We start from the raw sequence: 27,010 nt of genomic DNA, 5'->3' as shown, positions 1-27,010 counted from the left end.
GCCTTCCAGCACCTATGGTACAACCTAAAAGTGTACGCATTTCCTCCATTTTGTCTGATTGACAAGGTTAATCAGAATGACTCTAGTGATTCCCAAATGGCCACATGTCATATGGTATCAGGACCTGCTAGCTCTCTTCTCCAGGGCACCGAGAGAGATTCCCCCTTGCACAACCTTCTGTGACAACCACATGTCGAACGGTACCACCAGTCAGTGGAGTCCCTTTCACTTCATGGCTGGAGACTATCCAACATCTCTTGCGAGCAAGAAGTTTTTTGCCTCACAGCAACAGAGATGTCAGGATACCTGCGTCTATCCTCTGCTTCGGTGTACAGGAGAAATGGGCCGTTTTCTGTGGTTGGTGTCGTAGACAGGGTCTCTCGCCAGTCGGAGCTACTATTCAGCAGGTAGCGGACTTTCTCGTCTTTCTCAGCTGTTAAGGGCGGCAGCCCCCCCCTAAGTCTAGTCCTCCACCTGAAAGGTGTTGATATCTCCTTGCTGGAGATTTCTTTGCAGGCCCCATGCATAGGATGTGACTCTCATTCTTAGGAAGCTGACTCATGCACCATACAAGCCTTTACGAGAGTCATCAGACATGGATCTGACCCTCAAGACTGTTTTCTTGCTTGCCCTGGCATCGGCGAAGAAAGTAGGTGAACTTCATTGACTTTCTTTCAGTGTTAAGCACTCAAGGTTCGAGTCCTTCTCAATCCCCTCCCTAGAGGACTTGTTGATAATGATCCAGACGAGATGCTTCTCTGTCCTGTTAGAGTGCTGCAGTGCTATTTTAAGAGGACTCAACATCTCCGGCCTGAGTGTCAGTGACTCTTTGTTAGCACTGGCTCGACCGAGAAAGAGGTGTCCAAGAACACCATCTCTTTCTGGCTTCGTGAGGCGATCAAACTGGCATATTCTGCATCTGGCAAGGAAGACACCAGTATGTTCCGAACAAGAGCTCATGAGGTCAGGGGCATTGCTCCCTCCCTTGCATTCAGGAAGAATCTGTCGGTTCCTCAGGTACTGAAGGCGGGGTTGTGGCCGCACCAGACTACCACCACCACCACCTACCTTCGGGACATTGCCCACAAGTCCCTGGGCACTTTTTCCTTGAGTCCTGTGGTGGCTGCTCAACAAGTTTTGTAGCTTACCCAGCTCCCCTAGTGGGACAGGTAGCATCTTGCTTATGGTGTTCGGTTGTGAAAGAGATGGCATATATGTGTGTGTGTGTGTGTGTGTGTGTGTGTGTGAGTGAGTGACTGGCCTCCTCCCTTTCTCTTTCCCTAACCTTCCATATGGGCAGAGGGGAGGTTAACAGACTGTCACGTGCTGGACTGACGACTGATGCAGGTGAGTTATGCAGCTGAGCACCCTTTCTGTTATCTGTTTTATTTAGATCAAGGGGAGAGGGGGCCTGGCAATAAATCAAACCCGTTGATTGTATATACTGTAGCTTTATTGTCACCGACTCTCATATCCATCGTAGCCTTTTTCGAATTAATGTTGCTTACCCACCCATTCATTTGAAAAGGTCCAGAAGTCTGACAGGTAAACACATTTGTGTTCAACATGTCAGAGGCAGGGACACTTTCCTCTGCTTTACATGACCAGGAAGGAAGCCCAGGTGTGGCAAGTTACCAGTCATTTCAGAAACTTATTCAGATTCCTCCCACCAAGAAAGTAAGTCTTCCTCATGTTAAGACCAATGGTTTGTACGAGTATGTTGTGTAGGAACAGATGACAAATTTTTTAAGTACAGTAATTGTATTTTTCCTAACTGTACAAATCTGAGGTCTTTATATAAACTGCACACCTCTTTCTGATACCTGGGCTGAAAGGCAAAATGAATGCTTACCATCTGGGTGGGAGGGACTCCCATCAGGTGGATGGTAGTTAACTACCTAACCACCTTGTTTAAAAGTTAAACAGCCATTTTCCAGCTAATCTGAAGCAAATTCCTCATGTAAAGACCTCAGGTTGGTATAGTTAGGAAAAATACAAATTACTTTTAAAATTTGTTATTTCTTTGACTAGCTAAAATATCCTTACTGATCTACCTACAGAGGACACTATACTTTTAAGTATTCTTTTTAAAAATTTGGTACAACATAACAAGTTACGTAGGTAGCACACTAAATGAACATACTGTAGTTTTTTTTTTCAGTTGTGGATGTACATTTTCCTTTTTTAACACTTGCTGAAAGCAGAGAAGATATCAAATGGTTTATTGAAATATGACTTGAAAAAATTCAGCTTTTAATCGTTAACTAGCAATACAGATATATATACACAACAATTTACAAAGCATTATGCTGCCTCATACGTATTTGCAGTTACATGTTTTCATCCCTACAGTCTTATTACCTTAAGTTGAGATTGATGCTTCTTCATATTTCGCTGCTAGTATCACCAACATTTGGGTGACGTAAATATTAAGGGTGTGTTAGGGTGCCATGATGATGTAAATATTAAGGGTCTCTAACCAGGTAATTACTTGAAAACAATGTGAAGTGAGTCAAGGATACCACTGAACTTGGAAATGGAATGTTATTGTCCCATAACATATGTGATGCCACCAAATAAGAAGCCTAAATTGTTATACACATCCTAAACCTTGTACATTCATGGAAATAAACAATAATTATAGAAAAAGAAATTTACTGTACGTAAGTAAGCAATTAACATAGGAATAGAAGTTGTATCATAAATTTACTGTTATAAAATGTTAGATCCTTTGAATACTGTAAACTTAAGATTCTAACAGACCTTGTTTACATGATTCTCACAGAAGTGTGAAAGTTAGCCAGAGAAAACAAGAAAGAATTGTGACCTCACAGCTTTTCGGAGTTTAGAATTCCGGGAAAAATATTTTTACGAAAGCATCAAAGTCCTTTTGTAAACTTGATCGTAAAATGTCTAAAGTCATCATAAATTTTATCATATAATATACCGTATGCAGTTTCATTGTGAACAAACTTTAAAATTTTAGGCCTTTTTTGGCTAAATTCTCATGGACTACGAGAGATTCAGCCAGAGAGGAAAAACTTGTCCTCAAAACCTTCCAGATTTTAGAATTAATGGAGAAGAGACTGTTACAAAGGCATCAAAGCTGTATGATGAATTTTATCATGAAATACACAAAAAAAGTTAAATTTTCCCACAAAAATGGGAATAAAAGCACGTTGAACCTACAAACATCCTGTATGATGAATTATCATCTTTGATTCTCATAATTAGGGATTCTCATGGGGGGATCTACAGTATTTACATTATTTCTTTATACATGAGGTCATTACAAATGTAACCCTTTTGCAAATGGAGATATATCTGTATTTATTTTCATTTATTTGATCTGATTTTACTAAATGAATGTGGTAAATGTAGCAAAGAAAAAGAAAAAGGTAGAGAGAGAAGGTTTGAGTTAAGGGTATTCATTATCAGTTCCATATATGTACTGTATATTACCAGCCTTATGATCAAGAGTTCAGAGGTCTGGTTAAACAAAACATTTATAACTAACTAACCAGCCTTATGAGACAGCAGCTTATTAACTGAATATTCTTAATACCTGATAGTAGCTTTGGGCATTAGTGTTGTTCTTAAAATGGATGAAAGGGGAAAAAGATACAGAGCATTGTGGCTGCAACAGACCTGCAGTATTGCACTAATGCTACTTGACACACTCCTGGTAGCAGTCTCTTACCAGATTGGGACAAGTAAAGTAAGATGTTTGCAGGTATAGGTAGAGGTAAAATTTCAAATAATCCCTGATTTTGATGTGTGTGCCCTTTGAGTGACTAATTTGTTCGCACCTCCCATATGGCACTGAATTGGGTCTGTAATGTAAATATGACTAGTGAAATGAGTGAATCCTTCACGATCTCACTAAATGTTAGTGATGTTTCTCTCCCAATCAAATGATATGAAATTAAAGCTTTATATTCATAGTAGTATTTATATAAATATATTTTTTATTTTCCTTTCCTTTTGCTTAACCATGAACAAAATGTTTTTGTATGGAATATAATGCTTTATGCCAAGTATAACTGTTAAAATATGTTGTAAAAATTATCAGATTTTGTGACTTTTGCTAAGGTAATATCTTTACAGGTGAGGAAGCTGATATTGAGGATGGGAATGACAGTGAAGAATTCAGAAGTGGTAACTCTGATGAGGAATGTTTGAGTGAAAGTGACAGAAATGAGGATGGTGTATGTTTTGACCACGATGAAAACGACAATGTTGACGTCAGTTTTGACCATAATGAAGACGATGACGATGATGAGGGCTGGATAACGCCTTGTAATGTCAAACGTTATAAACTTAAAGAAAAAAATTTACCAGCAAAAGAAGAAGAGCAGGATAAAAATGTACTTGTAGCTTGTGTAACATCAGATTTCGCTGTACAGGTAATGAAATTAGTTTTATTTCCTTGTTTACTGTATAATGTTGCTATTTTTTTTTGTAGTGAAATTGTTATTTAGTATGTCTGCATGATAATAAAAGTTCATATTTTAACTACTGCTACTCTACCAAGAGTGATGGAGTTACCTAAGAGTGGTCAGCAGCTGAAGAATGGTCCTTTCTTAATAATTAGATCTCAATAGATGACACCTATACCCTACACCACTTGCTTTCAGCTTCCTCAGCTGCCCAAGATGCAGACCATATTATTTTTAGCTCAAACAAGTAGAATCTTTTCATGAAAGATTATAACAATTATTCTCCATGACATACAGTTTTTATTATTTCTTCATGACAGACAGTACCCATTACTCCCTGTACACTTGTTCCTTAAATGGTGCAGAATGCATGCAGGTACACAAAATGAAGCATTCAAATAGAACAATTCCAGCATGCATGCTTAGCCAACCCCTGAGTCCATACAGATACTTTACTCATGTTCATTCTTTTGTGGGAAGTTTCACCTGAAGAGAGAGGAGATGGTTACTCGTGTTCATTCTTTTGTGAGAAGTTCCACCTGAAGAGAGAGGAGATGGTTACTCATGTTCATTCTTTTGTGAGAAGTTTCACCTGAAGAGAGAGGAGATGGTTACTCATGTTCATTCTTTTGTGAGAAGTTTCACCTGAAGAGAGAGGAGATGGTTACTCCTGTTCATTCGTTTGTGAGAAGTTCCACCTGAAGAGAGAGGAGATGGTTACTCATGTTCATTCTCTTGTGAGAAGTTTCACCTGAAGAGAGAGGAGATGGTTACTCATGTTCATTCTCTTGTGAGAAGTTCCACCTGAAGAGAGAGGAGATGGTTACTCATGTTCATTCTCTTGTGAGAAGTTTCACCTGAAGAGAGAGGAGATGGTTACTCATGTTCATTCTTTTGTGAGAAGTTTCCACCTGAAGGAGAGAGGAGATGGTTACTCATGTTCATTCTCTTTGTGAGAAGTTTCACCTGAAGAGAGAGGAGATGGTTACTGATGTTCATTCTTTTGTGAGAAGTTTCACCTGAAGAGAGAGGAGATGGTTACTCATGTTCATTCTTTTGTGAGAAGTTCCACCTGAAGAGAGAGGAGATGGTTACTCATGTTCATTCTTTTGTGAGAAGTTCCACCTGAAGAGAGAGGAGATGGTTACTCATGTTCATTCTTTTGTGAGAAGTTCCACCTGAAAGAGAGGAGATGGTTACTCATGTTCATTCTTTTGTGAGAAGTTCCACCTTCATGTTCATTCTTTTGTGAGAAGTTCCACCTGAAGGAGAGGAGATGGTTACTCATGTTCATTCTTTTGTGAGAAGTTTCACCTGAAGAGAGAGGAGATGGTTACTCATGTTCATTCTTTTGTGAGAAGTTCCACCTGAAGGGAGAGGAGATGGTTACTCATGTTCATTCTTTTGTGAGAAGTTCCACCTGAAGAGAGAGGAGATGGTTACTCCTGTTCATTCTTTTGTGAGAAGTTTCACCTGAAGAGAGAGGAGATGGTTACTCATGTTCATTCTTTTGTGAGAAGTTTCACCTGAAGAGAGAGGAGATGGTTACTCATGTTCCTTCTCATGTGAGAAGTTCCACCTGAAGAGAGAGGAGAAACAAAAAGGACAAAAAGCACTTTATGGCACTTCACACACTTGTGTGTAATGTACACGCCACACTAATAGTGAAAGCAAAATATGAAAGCACAAAGACTGCCAGTGCTCAGCTGTGTCACACACGAAATACGATACGTCCACACTCAGCATGGCCAGAATCACAATGGCATGGTTAGGCCAGTAAAGAGGGTGCATGATGCCCGAGGCTCACCTGCATTATTCTTTTGTTTTCTCAGTACACAGCCATCCATGCGCATGCACAGCCTCAGGACTCCCGTATATGAATAACTTTGGTTTGTATACCTAGGAAAAATACAAATTATTTTTTAAATTTTCATGCTAGTTGTACAAAGATTGTTTCTTAGTATTTATAAAATTTTCATGTTAGTTGTATAAAGATTGTTTCTTAACATAACTTATTGATCATAAAGTAGCCTGAATCTCCATTTAGGAGGGAGGATGAAGTGAATGAAGCCAAGGAAGGAAATCGAAGCTGCCAGAAGTTGGCGAGGAAGGCAAAAAGGTTTGCTTCAAGATGAATGAGTTTGCAAAGGAGGAAACTCATGAAGATGAAAGCATATAAGCTAATTAACAGATCTGCAATGGAAGAATATTATCATAACATGAACATACACAAATTATTACTGATAATATGAAATAAGAATTGTGACTTAGTAACTGCACTCTACTTAAAAAAAACTAAATACAGTACTTTATCAAAGCTTTCTGTCAGTCCAAGATTAGGGCCTATATAATAAGTATTATACTGTATAGGTATGTAAAATATCTTAGTCATAATTGGGGAAATTCTTAATTCTTGTTTAAAACTAATTATACCAGTTGTAAGTGCTTTTATCTAATATTGCCACTATCCTCATAAATTTTTTTTATATTAGTTTTTCCCTATTGTAGGGAAGACTAAAGATAAGTTCTTACACTTCTGTATCTTATGCTCATTCTGAACGAACTCCCAACAGGTGTAGGTCTTATTTAATTCCCTATCTTCATTATTTTCTAGGTCTTCCTATGGGACTTTGTCCTGTCAGTTCCATATTTACTGCTTTCCCAACCAGCTCTTCATCCCTTCTCATTGCAAGGCCAAACCATCTTGGTCTTATGACACAAGTCTTTTTTCCAGCCATTTGATACATCACAAATAACCAAATGCATGATGCTGTCTTCCTACTATACTTTGACCTTGAATCATCTTCATATCTTTTCTCATACTGTTATAAAATCTCTGTTTTTCTTGTCAGTGGCCATATTTCTGCTGCATCAATTAGCACAGGCCTTATATATGCATTTTATGTCTTTGGCCCCCCGCCTCCCTTCTAGTAGCCACTGTTTTTCTTCAAAGGGGCATACAAAAGAAACTGACAGATGACAAATGGCCTAGTTCCATGTTACAGAATTTCAATGACCCAGATGAAAAATTGGTCCACAGTAAAGTAATGTGAGTGATTACTACCCTTTTTGTATTCAGGATTCCCATTTGGCATTAATAATGGAGGAGGATTGGGAAAGAACATATATCTGTGTACAGTACAGTAATATGTATGGCTCTAGGTTGACTCATGTAATATGTTATGGTGGGATGCAGGATAACTTCACTCCAACAATTAGCAGAAGGGTTTTAAAAAAAAAGCACCATCTGGGAAGTTAGCTGTGATACCTAGGTACTTGAAGTGACATGACGAGGCATGATGTTTTATCAGTAATATTGAGTTCCCTTAGAAGAATAGGGGATTTCCTCTTCAACAGGTCCTAATTCTTTACCTAGAAAGATGGGCCAAGGGGCAAGAGCAAAAGATGGCTAGTGGTCTGCTTTAAAAATCCATTTGATTAATGATTCTAAATAACAAAATTTCTAATTATTTCCTTTTAAAAAATGAAGTCAAGACCAATAGAAAGCGAGGAATGCAAGGCTGGGATTGTAACTTACTCCTAAATCTCCACCTTGAGGGATGCACTGGCTAATAAATTTAACAATTATGCCTAACCACAGAAAAATTAAATAGCTAAGTTTTGCCTCATTATTTGCCAGATGTTGGAAATTTGTATGAGAATTGTAAAGCCCTTAGTCCCATCATTCCATCATGGACGATTTTCTTCTGAACCAAACACCGTATAAGAGTAACCTTCCTTTCCTTCTTATCGTTGTTTGTTTAGAAATCCTGGTGATGAGTTTAGTGATCGTGAAGGTGTACTTTGGTATATAGGAGTGTACCTTGTCTTTAGATTTGGATTGTCAGGTGTGGGGTTTCAACTCTGGCCAGGAATCATTAATATTCTGTGAGATAGAGTCCTTCTTCTTCTATAAGGATCCTCCGACAATTCTCACTACGAGGACCTTACACCCTGCTGTGGATCCACCATCTGGTGACAGCACTCACCAGGAAGGATCACATAATAGGCAAAAATGCTTAGAAGGTTTCTCTTTTTTAAAAAGCTACACTGAGCAGATGTTTCTCTGGCTGCACTAACCCACCATCACATTCAATGTGGTAGTCAGCAAACTTTAACAGTGGTAAGATTCATCCCAAATAATGAGAATTTTAATGATGAAATTAATATTTGGATAATTACCTACTGTTAAAGTGGAATTACCTACTGTTAAAGTGGAAGCTGACCCAGCCTCCCTACATCTTGGTGGGTTTGTCATGAAGAATTCTGACAAGAGTAAAAACATTCCAACACCACATGGTGCGAAACATGTGATTACAGACAATCCACCCAGGTCAGCAGAACATTATTCTTTATGGACAAAATAACACACACATATTCAAAAATAAATATCTGACTCACATCCACTTGTGTGGCCTGGTTGGCAGCTGTCTGGTCTTTCATTTGAAAGACCTGGGTTCGACCCTGATGTGAGTCAGAAATTTATTTCTGTTCCACACGTGATTGTGTGTTGATTATTTCAATCATATTCAAAAATATATGACAGAAACACACACACAAAAACCAGAACTCCAAGGCGAAGAATGAACAGGAAGTGCATAAAAAACCGGCTTCTAGGCTAGAAAGGACAGCACTTGTCTTGCGTGAAGATGGTTTGAGAGATAACTAAAAGAGGTCAGACTCCCATTCCCCATTAATGCACTCATGCCACCAACCTTGTTCTATTTTTAAACTGGGTCCATCGTGTGCCTTGAAATTTTCCCCATACATAAAGACTGAAGGTTTGTAAGTTAAGAAAAATACAAATTGATTAAAAATTTGTCCTTTTGATGCTGATACTACCTAATGGCATGAAGATGTAAGCTAACTTCAACAGTAGGTGCATCCAAATAATAGATTTCATCATAAAAATTCTTGTTCCTACACAAATACAAGCCTTCAGTCTTTACATAGGAATTTAGCTTGTGGACGCAAGCTGGAACGGCCGTTTAACTTTCAGACAAGATCATTAACTACCAACTGTAAGGGGGAAAACCTGCCCACTCATCAGTCTGCACTTCAGTTTGCTTTCAGCCACTGTCATGGAGAGATGTGTCTGCGCTTGACTGTGTGACTGCTATTTGCTTTATATTTTTTGTTGAAATATTTTTGTGATTGTTGTCAGGTGTTGTGGAGGCAAAGGGCTTTAGAGAATTATGTGATACTCTAGTACCCTCGGGAGAGCTGAGTGTCTTTTAAACTTAATGATCACCCGTAGGCTATGAGGGACTGCCGGTATTTGCTCTGACCTTGCCTGGACGATGTACCGGCTATGTTGTCTGCAACCTGTAGGACTGCTCCTACTACCTTGGTAACCCCTCATGCAGCCTCAGGATTGTCTTCCCAGGTACTGCCATATACATCATCTCCAAGTGATGTTATCCTCTACACATTGTTGTCGAAGGCATGCTTGGCAAAATCAAGAAAAGGAGTAGGAAGTCGTCATTGTTGTGTTTGTTTTTCGTCTTCGTTGTAGAATGGTGTTGCTTCTCCTTCTTCTTCCAAAGCTAGCAAGTGGAGGAAGAGGAAGGTTGCCTTGTTTTCCCACAGGAAGTCTCATAGAGCTTCTAGCACCCAGCCCTCTTTTTGCAGAGAGGGGCTGACGGCCTCTCGCTACCCTGAGTACCACTGCTGTTGCCTAGTGTATGGGTGCAATTGCTACCCGGGGTTCTCTGGAACCCTGGTGTATGGGTACCAGCCCCAGTAGCCTGCCTACCTGGACCACTGATACCAGGCCTGGTCTTTCGCTGGCAGTACCACAGCATCCCTGCTAATGTTGTCGAACACACGGGTACAACCGCTACCTGGGGTTCTTCAGACCCCCTGTGTACTGGCACTGGCCCTGGTAGGCCTCCTACTCTGGATTTTGGTACCAGCCCTAGTCTCTTGCTAGCAGTACTGCTAATCCAGTAGACTGAAGCATGCTGTGGGAAGCCCTCAAGCTAGGACCACTCCCTGACCTGGGCGGACATCATCATTGCGGATTGACGACCACCCACAGCCTCACTTACCTGCTGGGACTTCGGTCTTTGGCAGTTGGGGTGAGGGTGCTCAAGATCTCTCCCTCCTCCTCCTTAGAATTTTTCCTGGAAAACAGGAGCTGGACAGGTTTGGGGCAAGGGTGCTCACAATCTCTCACTTGTTCCCTCCTCCTCCTCCTCAGAATTTTTCCCGGGAGACAGGAGCTGGACAGGTATTGGGGGCTTGGGACCGGGAACGTTCTTGCTCCCATCCTGGCCTGTAAGTTATGTGAAAATGATATTTTCATAGTAAAATTAAGTTTCATCTATACTTACCAAGTAATTACAGAATCAAAGCCTGCCTTCCTCCCCTCTATGGACATGAGAGCACAAACAAATTGAACGTGGCTGCAGGATGTCACCTTTTCATTGAAGGATGTATATATATACTGAGAGAGAGAAAGAGGTATGTTTACATCGGTAAGCTGTTTAGGGATTTTAGGCGTTTTACTTTAACATTTTGTTGATATTTTTCTGTGTTTACATTAATATTAATATTTGAAAATTAGGAAATAATTTTTTTACCATAAAAAAATGTATTTAGTCATGAAAATAAAATGAAAATACTGTACGTTAATTAGTGAATATGGTTCTTCGAAAAAAAGCCTCAAATTAGTGAATTTTCTGTGATATATTTAGAGTTAGATTCCGCAGAAAACCCACGATTACTTGAAGGCATGAATGCTGAACCGCAATCTAGTGGGGACCCATTGTACCTGCCTCTTTGTTAAGATAAAAAGGCAGGTAGCGAGCTGTCACGTGCTGGACGGACGAGTTTGCGGGCAACTAGATGATGAGGGCATCCTGTCTTTCATCTTATGTAGATGTTTTGGATGCGTGCACCCCCCCACTTTCTAGACTAGGGGAGAGAGGGGTAGACAATAAAATAAACCCGTTGGTCTTATTAGCAAGTTTTATTCTCTCCAACACTCTGGTTCTTCCAAGACTTTTTTCAAAGCAATGACGCAACTCAAAGCCCAGAAGTCTAGCAGCTGCAACATCCCATATGTCCAAGAAGCTAGAGGTGTGGAATTCCTTCCTCATCTCTTCCAGTCCAGGTAGGTCTTCCTGATGGGTAGAGCCAACCAGTTGGTTCAGAGATTTGCTCAGACTCCACCCTCCAATGAGTAAGTCTTCTATGTAAAGATCAAAGGTTTGTATTTGTGTAGGAACAAATAGCAGATTTTTAAAGTAATTTGTATTTTTCCTAACATACAAACCTGCAGATCTTTACATTTACGGCCCACCTTAGCCACCCCTCATTCTGATACCTGGGCTGAAAGGCAAAGTGGAGTACAGACTGACGAGTGGGTGGGGCTTCCTCCCTACCGTTGGTAGTTAGTCTGACAGTTAAATGGCCATTCTAGCTTGTGTCTGCAAGCTAAATGTTTCCTTTTGTAAAGACTTTCAGGTTTGTATATCAGGAAAAATACAAATTACTTTAAAAAATATGCTGTTTTTGTTTTCTTGCCCATTTCTTGGACAGGATTAAATTATGAAAACTTCATCTTGTAGTGCTTTGTGCAGGATCTGTTAAAAGGAAATTTAGGTGGTATCATGCAATCAGTTTTAAGATTCTTGAAATTTTTATTTTTCTTTTCTTTTGTTCTGTATGTGTGGTAATATTTATATACAAGGACTTTATTGGTTTCATAAAGGTAATTCTGTACATGGATGTTGTGAATATGGCTACTGATAATTTGGGAATTTAGTAATTTATATTTTTTCTTAAATTTTAACAAAATTGCACAAATGAGTGGACTTGTATTTTAAAGATCTTAGGAAACAAGGGCCAACTAGGCAAGTACAGATGTTATTAGATTTATAAGATGGAAAAATTACTGGTAATCAGTTTACATATATATTTTTTAATTTTTACAAGAAACTTTAGATATTTGTAATGGTATTTTCCTGTGCCAGGAAACAGATTATTAACTCATATTATAAAATATTTTTTATTACAGCTTATCTGTGTAACAGGTAACTTTAAAAGAATTAATAAAAGTTTGTCTTTTGCCACAGAATGTACTGAAGCACATTGGTTTATCTGTGATGGGCGTTGAGGGTAAAATCATCCGAGAAATTAAGACCTTCACATTGAGATGCCATGCATGTTTCAAGCTTTGCTCAGATATGACTAAGGTACAGTATGTCCAAAAATATGGTTGTTGGCAAACACAAAAATAATAATATTGAACTCTTCTTGGTATGTTACAAAGAACTTTCTCACTAATTTGAGGTGTTGTGTCTGCACAAGAGATAAACCAGTTATTTCACATTTACCCTAGTGCTCCTATTCAGTTTTCACTATGTACAGTATATTCAGAGCAGTATATTACAATTTACTTTAACAACTTTTCAGCTTTATCAGTCTTGCAAAACAAATATCCTTATCTGAAATTTTGTATTCAAGTTAGTGATACACATTCACAATCCTAAACAAGTTTATAAAGTAATTTGTCTGTCAGTTACATTGAGAGGTCCATGTGTGGTGCAGATATGTCCTAAGTGCGAATATGGTTTTTGTAAATAATCCAAAATCCTACCCTAACTCTTGCCAGCCTATGGAAACATATGAAGTAAGGAGAAAGTATAGAATTCAAAAGAGGTATACATTACTGCAGTGAACAGTGTATGTAACAAACATATTTTATACAGAACACCCAAACAATACAACACCTCTTGAAGCAAAATGTCTCACTCAGAGACCTTATCACAATAGGCTATCCCCTAAACTATGTATTCATGGTCAAATAGCTATATGTATGTATAGTGGATGCTATGGACAAGTAACAATTAAATATAAATGAACAGCCAGACTAACCATTAAACATAAATAGCATTGTGCAGTGCAAGTTACTTACTGCCCAGTTAAACCCTGTCTCCATGACCAGACGTCTGGGATAATTTGTTCATTGGCAGACAAAATCTTAGAAGAAACAAAAAGTCTGTTGTCCACACGCCTGGGTGGAGGTGAGCACAGTACGAAAGTGGCAGCATGGCTCATAGCCAACAGAACAGAAATAATAGTAATGATAAGTAACTGTATCTTTGTACCATGGAAATGGTAAGTAGAAAGTGTCGTTGGATTGTACCTTCATTTACGTTGTTAATTAGGTAGAACTGAAAACCATGCAAAAACCAACCCTACAACCTCCACAATTGGTTTTACGTGTTTAAAGTTTATATTATCATTACCCTCAATATCATTATTATTATTAGTAGTAATAGTAGAGCAACTTGCTGTAGACTCAAGGGTGCCAATAGAGAAAGTATTGCAGTAAGGGAAGCGGAATATGAGAAGTAATGTAACAAAAATTAACAAAGAAAAATGAAGGAAAAAATTAAAATAAATGTATATTAAATAATATAATGCATGAAGATCAGATAACAAATGACCATGTATGATGATTAAAGTGTATGTAGAATAGCTAACATTTGAAATAGAAAAATGTAAGAATATATTCCCATGGATATCAAGATATATTTAATTCCAATGATCAGTATAATCATGGTTTCTTTTATGTTTTCACGATCTCTCTATATTCCATGTCAAAAATATTTGTATATAATTATTTTACCTTCAATACAAAAATTACTTTTTTTTTATGCGTTTTAATGTTTGCACTGTTTTATATTGCAATACCTTTTATATAGTAATAAAACTAATGTAGCTTTTTTGGTTTTGAAATATTTTCATATAAATTTGCATCACCCCAGACAAAGTCTGGTGTCTTAGCTTTCATTTTGCAAGCACTGGAAGTCTCTAGCACAATATTTCAGTGATTTTGAAAAAATTTTTCGGCAGAAAGAAGCAGTGATTCTTTCATGTTCTGGCAACAGACAAACTTCTCACTTTTGCAATTTCATGCGGACAAAGTCAGTTTTGAAATATCACATGTGCTTCAAGGCCCAACTAACATGTTTTATTGGGCTCATTTTGTTTGTCCATACACTACAGTATATTGTGTAATCCAGTTGTAAGTACAACTCAGTTAACTGCCTGGTGAGTGAACATTTACAGTCTTATATTTTACAATATAACAGTCATGCACAAAGACTAAAACTTGAATGATTGTACCATACATTATTCCTGTCCACCCCATCCCCTTCGTTACCCTTGGAAAATGATTTTAATGATTACCAAATTGGACATTTAGTGAAGAAACTTTTTCCTCCTTAATACCTGCAAGTGACCTATGTCAGCATGTGGGAGATCCAGTAGGAACATCTTATTAATGGAAAGTTGATAGTTAAACATAAAGTCTCTGCCATTGCCCAAATAGTCTCAGTTGTACAGAACTGTGAGCAGACAGCTCCAGAAGTCATCTTAGGTGGTGTATATGATTAAGATGCTGGAAGTCCTAGTATTTAAAGATTAAATTCTCTTTTAGTATGTCTTACTTAAAATATATGAATACCTTTAATATAAAAAATTTAGAGAGGAGCCTGTATAATAAGGGTCATTATTAGTATTAAAGAGCTCCTATAGTCCGGGTGTGTAGAATTAATATCAGGTAATATAGGCTATCCATAATACTCAATGACATTAGATTATTAATATATTTTAGTCTGCCTTCAGTATGAGTAATAATTAAAAATTTTATTCATGAAAATCCAAATACAAAATGGTAATATTAGGACAATAATTAGCACTCAAGGTTATACCTGTCATATGATTTATATATTTTAGTGAATATATTAGTCATTTGTAGCATAAAAAGTTATATTCACAAGGTAAGACATTGGTGCAGTATTATCTCATCTTGTTATAATGTTTGATTGGAAGCCCTAGTATTTAATGATTAAACACTTTTGCTATGTCTTACAACTTGTAAAATTGTAAAACTAATTTATTTTTTGTATCATCATTATCAGATAAACCAACAACAAATTCCGAATCTTGGATTAAAACATTCCTTCAAGAATTTTATTAGGATCCTGGCAGTCAAATCAAGTATTGAATTTCTTAATAGACCTTAACTGTATTTTTTCTATACTAAGTATTAAGTTATTAATGTTTGATTTGACCATCTTTGGTGTACAGCTTGTAAAATTGTAAAACCAATTTATTTTTTGTATCATCATTACAACCAACAACAAATTCCCAATCTTGGGAAAACATTCCTTCAAGAATTTTACTAGGATCCTGGCAGTCAATCTGTTTCTTAGCCCATTTTTATACTGCCATTAATTAAAAAGCTTGCTGCCATTAATTAAAAATTCTTTTAGTTCTTTCTAATTTGATTACATTTTTTACTTATGGTTTCAGATATTCTGTCCAAAATGTGGCAACAAAACCTTGAAGAGAGTGGCAGTAAAAATCAATCCTGATGGAACACAAAAAGTTTGGATTAACTTCAAGAAGCCAATAAACACTAGAGGAATGATAGTAAGTGGTATCCATTTGTTTTGAAGTCACTTTGGTATTGAAGAAAGCATTTTAATTGATAATTGTTATCAAAAGAAGTTATGTTTTCTTATATCAAATCAGTGTAAGTATTATGAGGAAGAAAATACAAGATTAGTAAGAGCAAAGCAAAATATAAAACTGAATTATGAGGATAAAAGGGGTTACTAAAGCATAAGAACAGAGAAATACAATATTTTAGGCCATTTATTGTAAAAGGTAGAACAAGAACTCAAGATTATTATTATTTTTATTTATTTATTTTTTTTTTTTTGGTCTATCAGTCATCCTATTCGACTGGGTTGTTTTTATAGTGTGGGTTCCGGGTTGCATCCTGCCTCCTTAGGAGTCCATCACTTTTCTCAGTATGTGCGCTGTTTCTAGTAGCACACTTTTTTGCATGAGTCCGGGAGCTACTTTGGCATCTAGTTTTTCCAGATTCCTTTTCAGGGTCTTGGGATCGTGCCTAGTGTTCCTGTGATTATGGGTACAATTTCCACTGGCATATTCCATATCCCTCTTATTTCAATTTTAGGTCTTGAATCAGTTTTCCTCTTTCTTCCTCATCTATCTGTGTCCCATGGTATTGCGACATCAGTGAGTGGTACTTTCTTGATTTTGTCAATCAGTGTCACGTCTGGTCTGTTGGCACGTATCACCATAGTCCCAGAGGATCTTTACCTGATCGTTTTCTATCACTCCCTCAGGTTAATGTTCGTACCACTTATTACTGCAAGCTAGCTGGTGTTTCTTGCACAGGCTCCAGTGGAGGGCTTTTGCTACTGAATCATAACTCTTTTTGTACTGGTTCTGTGCAAGCGCAGGACATTCACTTGCTATGTGGTTTTTGGTCTCATCTTTAATGTTGCATTTCCTGCATATGGGTGAGATGTTATTTCCATCTATTGTTCTTTGAACATATCTGGCTCTTAGGGCCTGATCTTGTGCTGCTGTTAGCATTCCTCCTGTTTCTTCTTGAGTTCTCCCCTCTGTAGCCATTGCCATGTTTCATCGCTGGCCAGTTCTTTTGTCTGTCTCATGCACTGTCTGTTCATTGGTTTGTTGTGCCATTCCTCTGTTCTGTTTTTCATTCTTGGTCTTTGTCTACTTTTATCAGCCCTTCTTCCCAGGCACTCCTTAGCCACTCATCTTCACTGGTTTTCAGATATTGCCCCATTGCTCTACTCTCGATGTTGACATAGTCCTCTATGCTTAGTAGCCCTTTCCCCCCTTCCTTTCGTGTTATGTATATTCTGCCTGTATTTGCTCTTGGGTACAGTGCTTTGTGTATTGTCATGTGTTTTCTAGTTTTCTGGTCTATGCTGTGGAGTTCAGCCTTCATCTACTCCACTCCTCCTGTGCTGTATCTGATTACTGGTACTGCCCATGGCTTTCATCATGTTTCTGGCATTGAGTTTTGACCTGAGTATTGCCTTAAGTCTCTGCATATATTCTTTCCTGATCGTGTCCTTCATGCCTTGGTGTTTTATATCCTCTCCTTCTATTATTCCCAGGTATTTGTATCCTGTCTCATGTATGTGTTTGATGCTGTTCCCCTCTGGTAGCTTTATCCCTTCAGTCTTTGTTACTTTGCCTTCTTGTATGTTGACCAAGGTGCATTTTTCTATTCCAAACTCCATCCTGATGTCCCCAGATACAATCCTTACAGTCTGGGTTAGGGTATCTATTTCCTTGATGCTCTTACCATACAGCTTGATGTCATCCATGAACATCAGATGGTTAATTCTGTTGCCTCCTTTCTTGAGTTGGTACCCAGCATCCATCTTCTGCAGTACTTTTGTCATGGGAAGAATGGCTACTACGAAGAGTAGCGGGGACAGTGAGTCGCCTTGAAAGATCCCTCTCCTGATGTTTATCTCTGCTAGTCTTATCCCAGAGCTTGTAAGTACTGTATTCTAGTTGTGCATTGTGTTTTTAAGGAAGCTGATGGTGTTTTCCTCTGCCCCATATATTTTCAGGTATTCTATTAGCCATGTGTGTGGTATCATGTCGAAGGCTTTCTAGTCAATCCATGCCATGCTTAGGTTGGTTCTCCTTCTCTTACTCTTACTATTCTTCATTACCATTTTGTCTAATTAGGAGCTGGTCTTTTGTGCCCCTACACTTCCTTCTGCAGCCTTTCTGTTGGTGGGGGATGGTGTTTGTATCCTCTAGGTAGTTGTATAGCCTTTCACTGATGATACCTGTTAGTAACTTCCACATTATTGGTAGGCAGGTGATAACTTCCACATTATTGGTAGGCAGGTGATAACTTCCACATTATTGGTAGGCAGGTGATAGGCCTGTAGTTACTTGCTATATTTCCCTTGTTCTTGTCTTTTTGTACTAAGGATGTTGTCCCTGTGGTCATCCATTTGGGCTCATGGTGGTTTGTGATACAATGCTGGAGTTGTTCTGCTGCTTTGTGGGTGTAGGGCCTAAAAGTTTTGAGCCAGTATCCATGGACTTCATCGGGACCTGGGGCTTTCCAGTTGGGCATTTTCTTTAGTTGGTGTCTGACTGTGTCTGTCATGATCTCAGTGAATCTTTGTTTTATTCTCCCCATTTCTTCTGCCTTGATTTCCTGGAGCCATGTTGCATGTTTGTTGTGTGATACCGGATTGCTCCATGTGTTTTCCCAGAGTCTCTTACTTGGTTCGGCTTCAGGAATTTCCCTGGTGGTTGTCTTCCCCTCTTAGTTGGCTGTATAGTCTTTTCTGGTTGGTTCCAAAGAGTTTGTTCTGTTGGTATCTTTTATTCCTGTTCATGTACCGTTGGATCTTATGTGGTTTGGCTTTAAGCCTCAGTTTTATATCTTCTATGTGTTGTTTAGTCCCTTTTCCTGTACTGTGTATTTCTCATTCAGTTCCTCTCTTGTTTTCTTGCTTCTTAGCCTCTTTTCTGCAATATCTTTTAGTTTACTGAATTCAGATCTCATCACCATGATTTGTTTTTCCAGGCGTTTTCCAAGGCGGTTGCTGTTTTGGTTTCTCTTGGGTTGGTTGTGATGGTGGTGTTGGTGTTTGTATCCCCATGAGTTCTACTATGAGTCTTGCTCCTGCATATGCCAGGTTATATCTTATGTTTCTGTGATACTGGTGGTGTGGATTATTCTTGTTATTTCATTAACCCCATTTGTTTTTTGCCTTAGTTTCTTTGTGTTGTAGGCTTTCATTGAGGGGATCTTTGTTCTTTCTGTATCTGGATTCATCCATTGTCTGATCTTTTCCACCCATTCCAACCTCTCCATTACATCTTCGGTGTTTCCTCGTGTATCGTTGTTTGGTAGCTCATCATTCCTGTCGTTTTCTGTGTCATCGTCTCTTAGTTCGTCTTCTTATCCTTCGTTGCTTGGGTGTTATTTCTCTTTCCAGTTCCTCTCTTTCTGTTGTGGAGAGCCGGTTCTTTTTGTTTATGGTCCTTACTTGGTCTGCCAGCCTCTGTTCTGTTTGAGGGGTGTTATTTCCCACATTCCAGATGTTGACCAGTCTTCTTCTGTACTCTCTTTCTGTCGGGTTGTTTCTGATGTAGCATCTCCATATTTCCTTATTTTCTTCTCTTGTCCATTTCTTCTTCTGGTTTGCCTCTGTAGCTCCAGTCTCTGGTTGCTGGTTACTGTCGTTGTGGTGGTCAGTTGCTGGTTGACAACCTCCAAGTACATAACCATCCTCCCTGTCAATTAGGCTGTATATCTGGCTGCTGGATGAAGCTCCTCTGTTGCCAGAGGTTCCATTTATGTCGTTGTCGTTTATTCTTTCATTTCTTTCCATCATTGCTGAGTTTTGCTATTTAACCCATAGCTGGACCCTACCCCATCAAGAATAGGTACTCATTTACAGCTGAGTAGACTGAGGAAATTATGGTAAAGATCCTTTCCCAAGGATTCAATGCCGAGGAGAGCTGTTACCCATCCAATGACTGACCAGCCCCAATGTTGCTTAACCAGTCCATCGATGAGCTAAACCACTCTGCCACGGTGCCCATATTATTATTATTATTATTTTTAGTCAAAGGGAGCCGTGAGAGCCTCATGCAGTTACGTCTGCCTTAGGCAGCGCCTCGGCTAAATCCCTTATCAGAGAACTTATAGCACGGGGTCATATTGCGTATTCACTCCGGTTAACGGAAGCTTGTCACTATTGTGATAGGATATCAGGTCTCGGGGTCTGCACTTTGACCCCTATCCGCCGCATTGATGAATCAGTTCATGGCTAAACATCTCCACTGGTTACACCTTTCCGTCTGCGCTTCCGTGGCTAGTTTGAATGAATCGGGTCAAAACGCGACTACACATCTACTGCGCATGAGCATGTCGCCAACCCAATGTTTTTCTAGCCGTGCTGTGGTGGTGTGTGATAAAATCTTTTCCGTCTTAATTTGAGAGATTTCAACTTTATTTGGCATGGAGTCTTTATCTCAGTCAACGGGGAAAAAGATAAGTACCTGCCCTACTGCAGTCACAAAATTTAGTCCTGCTTAGCTAATATTTTCATAAATTTTTCGTGTCCAAAATGATGGCTTGGGAGCGTCATACTGCTACCCATATTTAGGCTAGAATTCTGCCTTAATTAAGGCGAAAAGCATAGGTAGGGTAGGATTTTTAGATTCAGCATGTCAAAAAACCCTAGCGTGAACTGTTGAACATGCTTGGAAAGTTTATATAAACCTGATTGCTATGAAATTATCGATGTGTTGAACGCTAACGTTAGTGCTAAAGTTAGGCTAACCTTTGCTACTTTTAGGTTTAAAAGCGGATGATAGCCACTTTTCGGTACTTAAGGTAATTCTTTTTAGTGTTATTTATGTGACATAACTATATTTTGGACATATTGATAGAGTTTTTTGTGTAAAACCTCCGATTTATGTCCCATTATCAGTGTGGAAAAATGATGGGGGCTTCTGGAACATTCTAGAAGGTTCCATCAAAGCTCTGTCGAAGCCTTCAACTCAGAAACATTTCGTAACAAAAATTGCATATGATACACTGGCTCCCAGTCGAGTTACCAGATACCTCAAGAAGAATTGATTCGAAATAGAAACTTTTTTATGTCAAATTGATTCGAAATAGTAGCTCTTTTATGTCGAATAGTGTAGTATGGAAATGAGTTATGAACTCAAATAAAGATATGTCGTTCTATTAGCTGTAAGGTTGTTGCCATGCACCAATGAAGTCGTAAAAGTATTGATTCTTGCCAACGTTATTCGTCTGGGGCGATCGATGTCCTATATTGGATATACCTAGATCCCTAGTCTAGGCTAAGCCTACATGGTAGCCCACATTCTTGGTCTGTGATACCCTCAACTCGAATGGCATGGATTTACCTGATGCTCTGTCATAGAACTGACATAATCCCAATACTATTCGACTTCCTTGTTTGTGATCATAGATTGCCCTTCAGTTGTAGCTCTCCCCCAGTGGGTACCCCCCCTTCCCCCTGTGCCTAGCACCCATTGGAGGCAAGCCTCGAACCGGGATGTCGACTGGGCATGAATCCAGCCATTCAAGATAGTAGAATGAATGTCACCTCATTCGAGAATATAAAAACTATATGCTTGTTTTTTCTCATGATATAATGGCTTATATAACATAGTTCCTTAAACATTTTAGGGGTGTTTCATAGTATTATTTTCTTTTATAGGCTTTGCCAAATAAGTGCGCTAATGCCACCTGTAAGAAGCGGATAGACTCTATCAAGACTCAGCATGAGTTTTGTCGGGGTGTGCTCCTGCAGTGTACAAGTGCGGACCATCCATACTGGAGTCGGAAGGGTGTGACATATGTACTAAATGGCTGTTATGGGCTCGTACAGGCGATCACACTGTTTTGGCTCTATGGCAAACATTAATATCCAACATTTAAGATCATGGGTAAGAGGATTCTCCAAAATCGGCCCAAAAGGTCCTCTTGGCTATTTGCCAGACAAAGGTGTAAGAGATTTTCTCTTCCCCACGGCCAGAATTCAGTCAGTCAGGGGTTATGATAACTCACCTGATGATGTCGTGGTGGATCCTAATGCATCCAATGTGGTGCCACCCTTCATACCGGAGGATGAGGTCGATTTGGGAGAATCTGAAAATATGGATGATGAGGGGGTTCTATCTGATGCTGAGCCTCGACCCCCAATAGATCAACCGATTCCTGGCAGCATCCCTAGTAAATCGGCTCCTATGGACGTTGATGAGGATAATATTTCAGTCTGCACAACTGCTTCTACCAAGAGAAAGTTTGCGGCACAAGAAGCTAGGATGTCTGCAATGGAATCAAAGCTGGACAAGTTGATAGAACTACACCTTGCAAAATCTTTGGATACAGGGGCTCAGGGACAGACTCCAGAGCAAGCACAAATGTCAGATCCACCCATTAATATAGATGATTTCCCAGATTTGAGAGTGGTGGAGGACGAGCCAGAGCAGTATAATCCCTGGGTGGTGGCATCACGGCTAGCTAGAGCGGTGGATGGCATCTTCTATGATAATGATGTATGCACCCCTCTAGCTAGGTTAGAGTTTGCAAAACCTTTTGTCCACCTCAAAGGTAGTAAGTTTCGCTTTCGATGCCAAACACCTAAGACTGGCTATGGTACCGGAGGAAACCATGATTTTTACCCAGGATCAGGCGAAGGGCTTCCTTTCTAATATCTGCCAGGACCTGGGAGGTAGTGCTCTGGGCACCCAGGTTCTTGCTAGGAACCTTCCTGCCTGGAAAGTACCAGTTGGTGAGAAGTTCCCATCTATCACCAATAAACTGTTCAAATCTTGGGAAAAGAACTGGGTAGAGTCAGCCGCCCATGGGACGAAGTTCTCTTTAAAGGAACTCCAGGACTTTGGAACAGTTCTGCCAGATCCCATGGACAATCTAACAAAACCATTAGCAGGCTTCACAGAGGTGATGAAGAAAGGCAAATTTCTAGCAAACCATGCCCGTTCATGCTTTTTTGCGGACACTCCTTACCTTGCCCACACCCTGTGTGTTCAGGAGTTTGAGGTGAGGAAACTATTAATGTCCTGCATTTCAACCTTGACGTTAATGGAATCTCAGGCATACCGCTGTGACCAGCAAAGAGATTCAGTGCTTCCAAGGTTACAAATTCAGAACATGGGCCCAATCTTCATTCACCTTCTGGAGGCTTGAGGCGGCGTCCAAATTAAAACTCAGGCGTCAAGCCCTGAAATTCTCTGACCAGAAGTCTATACCAGTAAAGGAGCTCCTCTTTGCCTCCCTTATGTGTAGTGACCTCTTCCTAGCGACCTAGTAACCAAGCTGAATAATATTGCTACCCACCGTGGTATCAAATTTGAGGAGTTACTAGGATATGACCGGAAGCAGACCCAAGGGGGCAAAATGCAGGAAGAAGCAACAATATAAGAAGGCTTTTAAAGCGCCAGCCCTTCCTGCATCAGACCCAGGACAAGGTCCTCTTCCCAGAAACAATTCCCCTATGCTGCACTCTCAGCCATCCTTGAAGAGCAGCAGTGCACTGCCATCTCAACAATCCCAATTTTAAACATCTAACTTACCTGGTAGTTATATATATAGCTTAAGTCCCTGACGTCACGGCAGAATTTCAAAAACTCGCGGCAATCGCCGATCGGTAGTCAGGTGAACCACCTGTGCGCCCTCTACCCAGGTACCTGGAACCATTCCAACTATTCCTCAGATCTTCCCTGCCGCTGTGTCGGTAACATCGATGGAATTTCGCTCGTAGCCTGTGTTTTTTCGCAACTTATTTTGGTGAAGTACACTTTGGCTTGGCTTTCGCTTGTTCGCTTTTGGATTTTCTTATAACATATCTGACTTCATCGAGTGTGAAGATGTGTGTGTGGGGATGCAAGCGGCTTGCTAAAGTCTCCTTGGATCCCCACTTAGTATGTCTGAAGAACGGGAATGAAAGACCGGCTCAGAAGAGCCAAGAGTACTGTTTCTCACTCTTCTTGATATAACCAGGGAATAGTTAATTCTTTTCCCCTTGCTAACTATCCTATTGATCCTTCTCCCGTAGTGGTAGTCTCTGAACCCCCTACTGAAACAGGTAAGGACCCAACACTTAATGATTTGTTGGCTGCCATTCAGACCCTGGCCCAACAGGTAAAATCCCTCTCAGAAGACAGGGATAATATGTGATCGATAATAAGAGATCTAAAAAATACAAGTGTTAATATGTTGTTAGTGCAAGTGCAGTGGAGGGTGCGACCGCTCGGTCCTGTTGTGCTCCTAGTCCTAGACCTCTTCCAAGCTCACCAACCCCTGTGAGAAGGAAAGTCGACAGACGAAGGGAGGCAAGAGGCTTTAGCTACCGAGCAGTCGTCCCCTCGAGCCGCACCTGTTGGCGTTTCCCAGGGCGCTCACCTCGCCATAGGAAAGGCGAGGTTAAAGTGTTTTTTCGTCCACCAGTTGCTGTCACGTCAACCGGAGGGCTTTTGACCGATGTCGCAGTCAAGGCCAGTTCTCAAGTAACCTCTAGGTTTGGCGGGACAGCGAAGTTAGAAGTATGGACGCCAGGGACGCCAGGGCGTCGAGCTGGGCGCCAGGAAGAAGCTGGGCGCCTGGGCGTCAAGCGCCGAGAAGTTGGACGCCAGGAGGGCGTCAGGCGTCATGAAGCTGGGCGCCAAGACGCTCCAGAAAATGGGCGAAGTTAACACGACGTCAGGCGTCAAGAGACTGCCAAGCCAGGGCCAGGCGTCAAGATGATATTTTGAAAGATGCGTCGCTACTTCCGTCTTGGAAAATCGGAAGAAGAGAATGATAATATCCGCATTCTCCTGTGAATCCTATTGTAGAGATTTCTGACAAAGACAATATAAAGGCCATCAGCTTTTATCAGACTTGAAAAGACTTATGAAGCTATTTTCGGAAATTTTTCCCAGAGAAATTTATCCTGACTGCTCCTCGTTCCCCGCCTTCAGAATTTACTCTTGTGAAGGCGTCTAAGAGGGGCAGCATTTCTGAAGAATGGATACTTTCGAAGGAGAAACAATGAAAGACAGCCTTTGTTTTTCCTCCAACCAAACTATCTCAAGGTCTAGCGTTTAGTATCAAACTAGAGAATCGTTCGGCCTCGAAATACCTGCCCCTTCCCAGGAACCTTCCGAATCTTGTTGAAGTCAAGCCATGGGGAAGTTGTTAGTTCAATCAGATTGGACCACCCCCTCAAAAGAATTTGGAGATATTCTGATGTAAGGAAGATGGAATTATTCAAAGGACACAGAAGAACTCATAGTTCCAATGGATAAAGGAATCTGAATCAACTGCATCTTTCTCAGCGGGACTCCTGAAGAAAAGGGCCCATCTTTGCTCTTTCCTGGCTAATGGGGTCACGTCCAATCAAAATCAGAACTGATTTAACCTCTTTTTTCCTCTCACCCCTTCTCTCAAGATTTGGTAAAGAGGCCTTTTCATCTTTGGCCCAGAAAACCACGTAAGATTTAAGATCTAAAACAGCAAGAAAAGTCCTACCAACGACTTTCATCGCTAAAAAAGAGTAAGGCTGAGGTTCCTGTGTTTCAGGTATCTCAGCTCTCTTTCGTGGTCGGCCCTCCGATAGAGGTTCCTCTAGGGCGGGTAGATGAATGGCAACGAGAAGAGGCTCTACACAGGGAAGAAGGAGGACCTGCCTTTCTTCTCCTGCAGACTGCGGTAGGAGCCAGACTGTCCAGCCTGAGGAGGCCCCCTCTAGTAACAAGACAATTAGACTTTTCTGCCAAATGCAATAACAGAACCAAGGCAAAGGTTTTACAGCAACAAGTGTCTATGATGTTGCAAAAGGAGACCAGACAGAGAGTTCAGGATCCGATTTCCCCAGGATTCTACATTCGGTTATTCCTGATCCCCAAATGCTTGGGGGTTAGAGACCGGTGCTAGACGTGATTGCACTCAACTTTTTGTGCAATAAAACAAAGGTCGCTATATGGAAACGACAAAATCGGTTCTAGCAGCTGTCGGACAGCATGACTGGATGGCCTCACTGGACCTCCAGGATGCGTATTTTTACATCCCCATGCACCCGAATCTCCAAGAATTTTCTGAAGTTCGTCCACGGGAAAGGTTTTCCAGTTTCGGTCTCTTTGTTTCAGCCTAAACAGACGGGGTTGACGTCTGGCTCTGGAGTCGAGACCTCTCAAGAGCAAGTTACCCAATATTGAGGGACGTCATGATAAAACTTCATAGACTCCAGGTTGTAGCCACTGGAGCAGCCGGAGCTCTTCCCTTCCAGCCCCAAGGGTAGCTCTCCTACTAAGAACAAACGTAGACAGTCCTGTTCAGTCAGGATACCAGGCTGCAAGAGCGTGGCGGACACTGTGCTGCCTTCCGTACATCCTCCTCTTCCTCCTTAGGATTGGTACTCGTCTGCTGAACCCCTCCACGATCCATTATTGACGATGAGGAGGAAATAATTGCCGTAGTTGAGGCTTCCCCAACCTGTCCCCAACAGCAGGAAGCCCCGCATATAGCTTTACTATAAAATATGCAGCAGACTTTGTCTTCCCTGGCTGCAAGCGTGACAACCAGGCAAAAGAGAAGAAGGATAATAGACGTCCAACTAAAGCTTCTAGACGTCCAGAAGTTTAAGACGCTGAGCGTAGTGAATGAAACTCTAGACGCTGGATGCAGTGGCGTCAAGCATCTAGGAGTGAAACACCATGATGACAAGCGTCAATGAACCCAAGGCGTCAAGCGTCAAGGCATTGATTGGACGTCAGGCTTCAAGATATTGGAAGCCAAGACGTGGAGTTAGCTCAGGGAAACGCAAGATGCACTGGCATCAAGCGTCTAACAAAGATTTTCACAAGGATGATTGCCAATGTAGCAGGTTTTTTCTCGAGAAACATCAAATCTCCTTGTACTTAGACGACTCTCAGAGCTCCTTCCCCATCTGCCTGGAGGATCTTCAGACCACGATTTAGGTATAGAAGGAATTGGGACTGATAAACAGATAGAAATCTCAGCTGATCCCATCCCAAAAGTTTCTATACCTTAGGATGAAGATTCAGAGTCAGGATTTTCGGGCTTTTATTGCAAAGACAGGACAAGCCTTAAGAAAATTTCAGGACTTTATAAAGAGACAGACATGCTCGGCAAAGGAATGGATGAGTCTGCTGGGGAC

At 40.4% G+C, this 27,010-nt stretch overlaps 1 protein-coding gene across 7 annotated transcripts in view; it reads left to right on the top strand.

Moving 5' to 3' along the window:
- The window catches only part of LOC136851921 (RNA-binding protein NOB1-like), a 68,244-nt gene that overhangs the window by 16,994 nt on the left and 24,240 nt on the right, over window positions 1–27,010 (top strand). For all 7 annotated transcript variants that reach the window (XR_010857001.1, XM_067126281.1, XM_067126280.1 and 4 more), the window contains 3 exons: window positions 4,108–4,406; window positions 12,521–12,640; window positions 15,771–15,890. Coding sequence is in view for 6 of the 7 variants with exons in the window: in XM_067126281.1 (XP_066982382.1) it covers window positions 4,108–4,406; window positions 12,521–12,640; window positions 15,771–15,890 (539 nt within the window). In the remaining variant the exon portion in view is untranslated. The remainder of the gene's footprint in view (window positions 1–4,107; window positions 4,407–12,520; window positions 12,641–15,770; window positions 15,891–27,010) is intronic.

This window comes from Macrobrachium rosenbergii, chromosome 24 (genome assembly GCF_040412425.1).
Source record: "Macrobrachium rosenbergii isolate ZJJX-2024 chromosome 24, ASM4041242v1, whole genome shotgun sequence".
Lineage (NCBI taxonomy): Eukaryota > Metazoa > Arthropoda > Malacostraca > Decapoda > Palaemonidae > Macrobrachium > Macrobrachium rosenbergii.
Note: the sequence above shows the minus strand (reverse complement) of the source record. Positions and strands in the feature narration are given on the sequence as shown.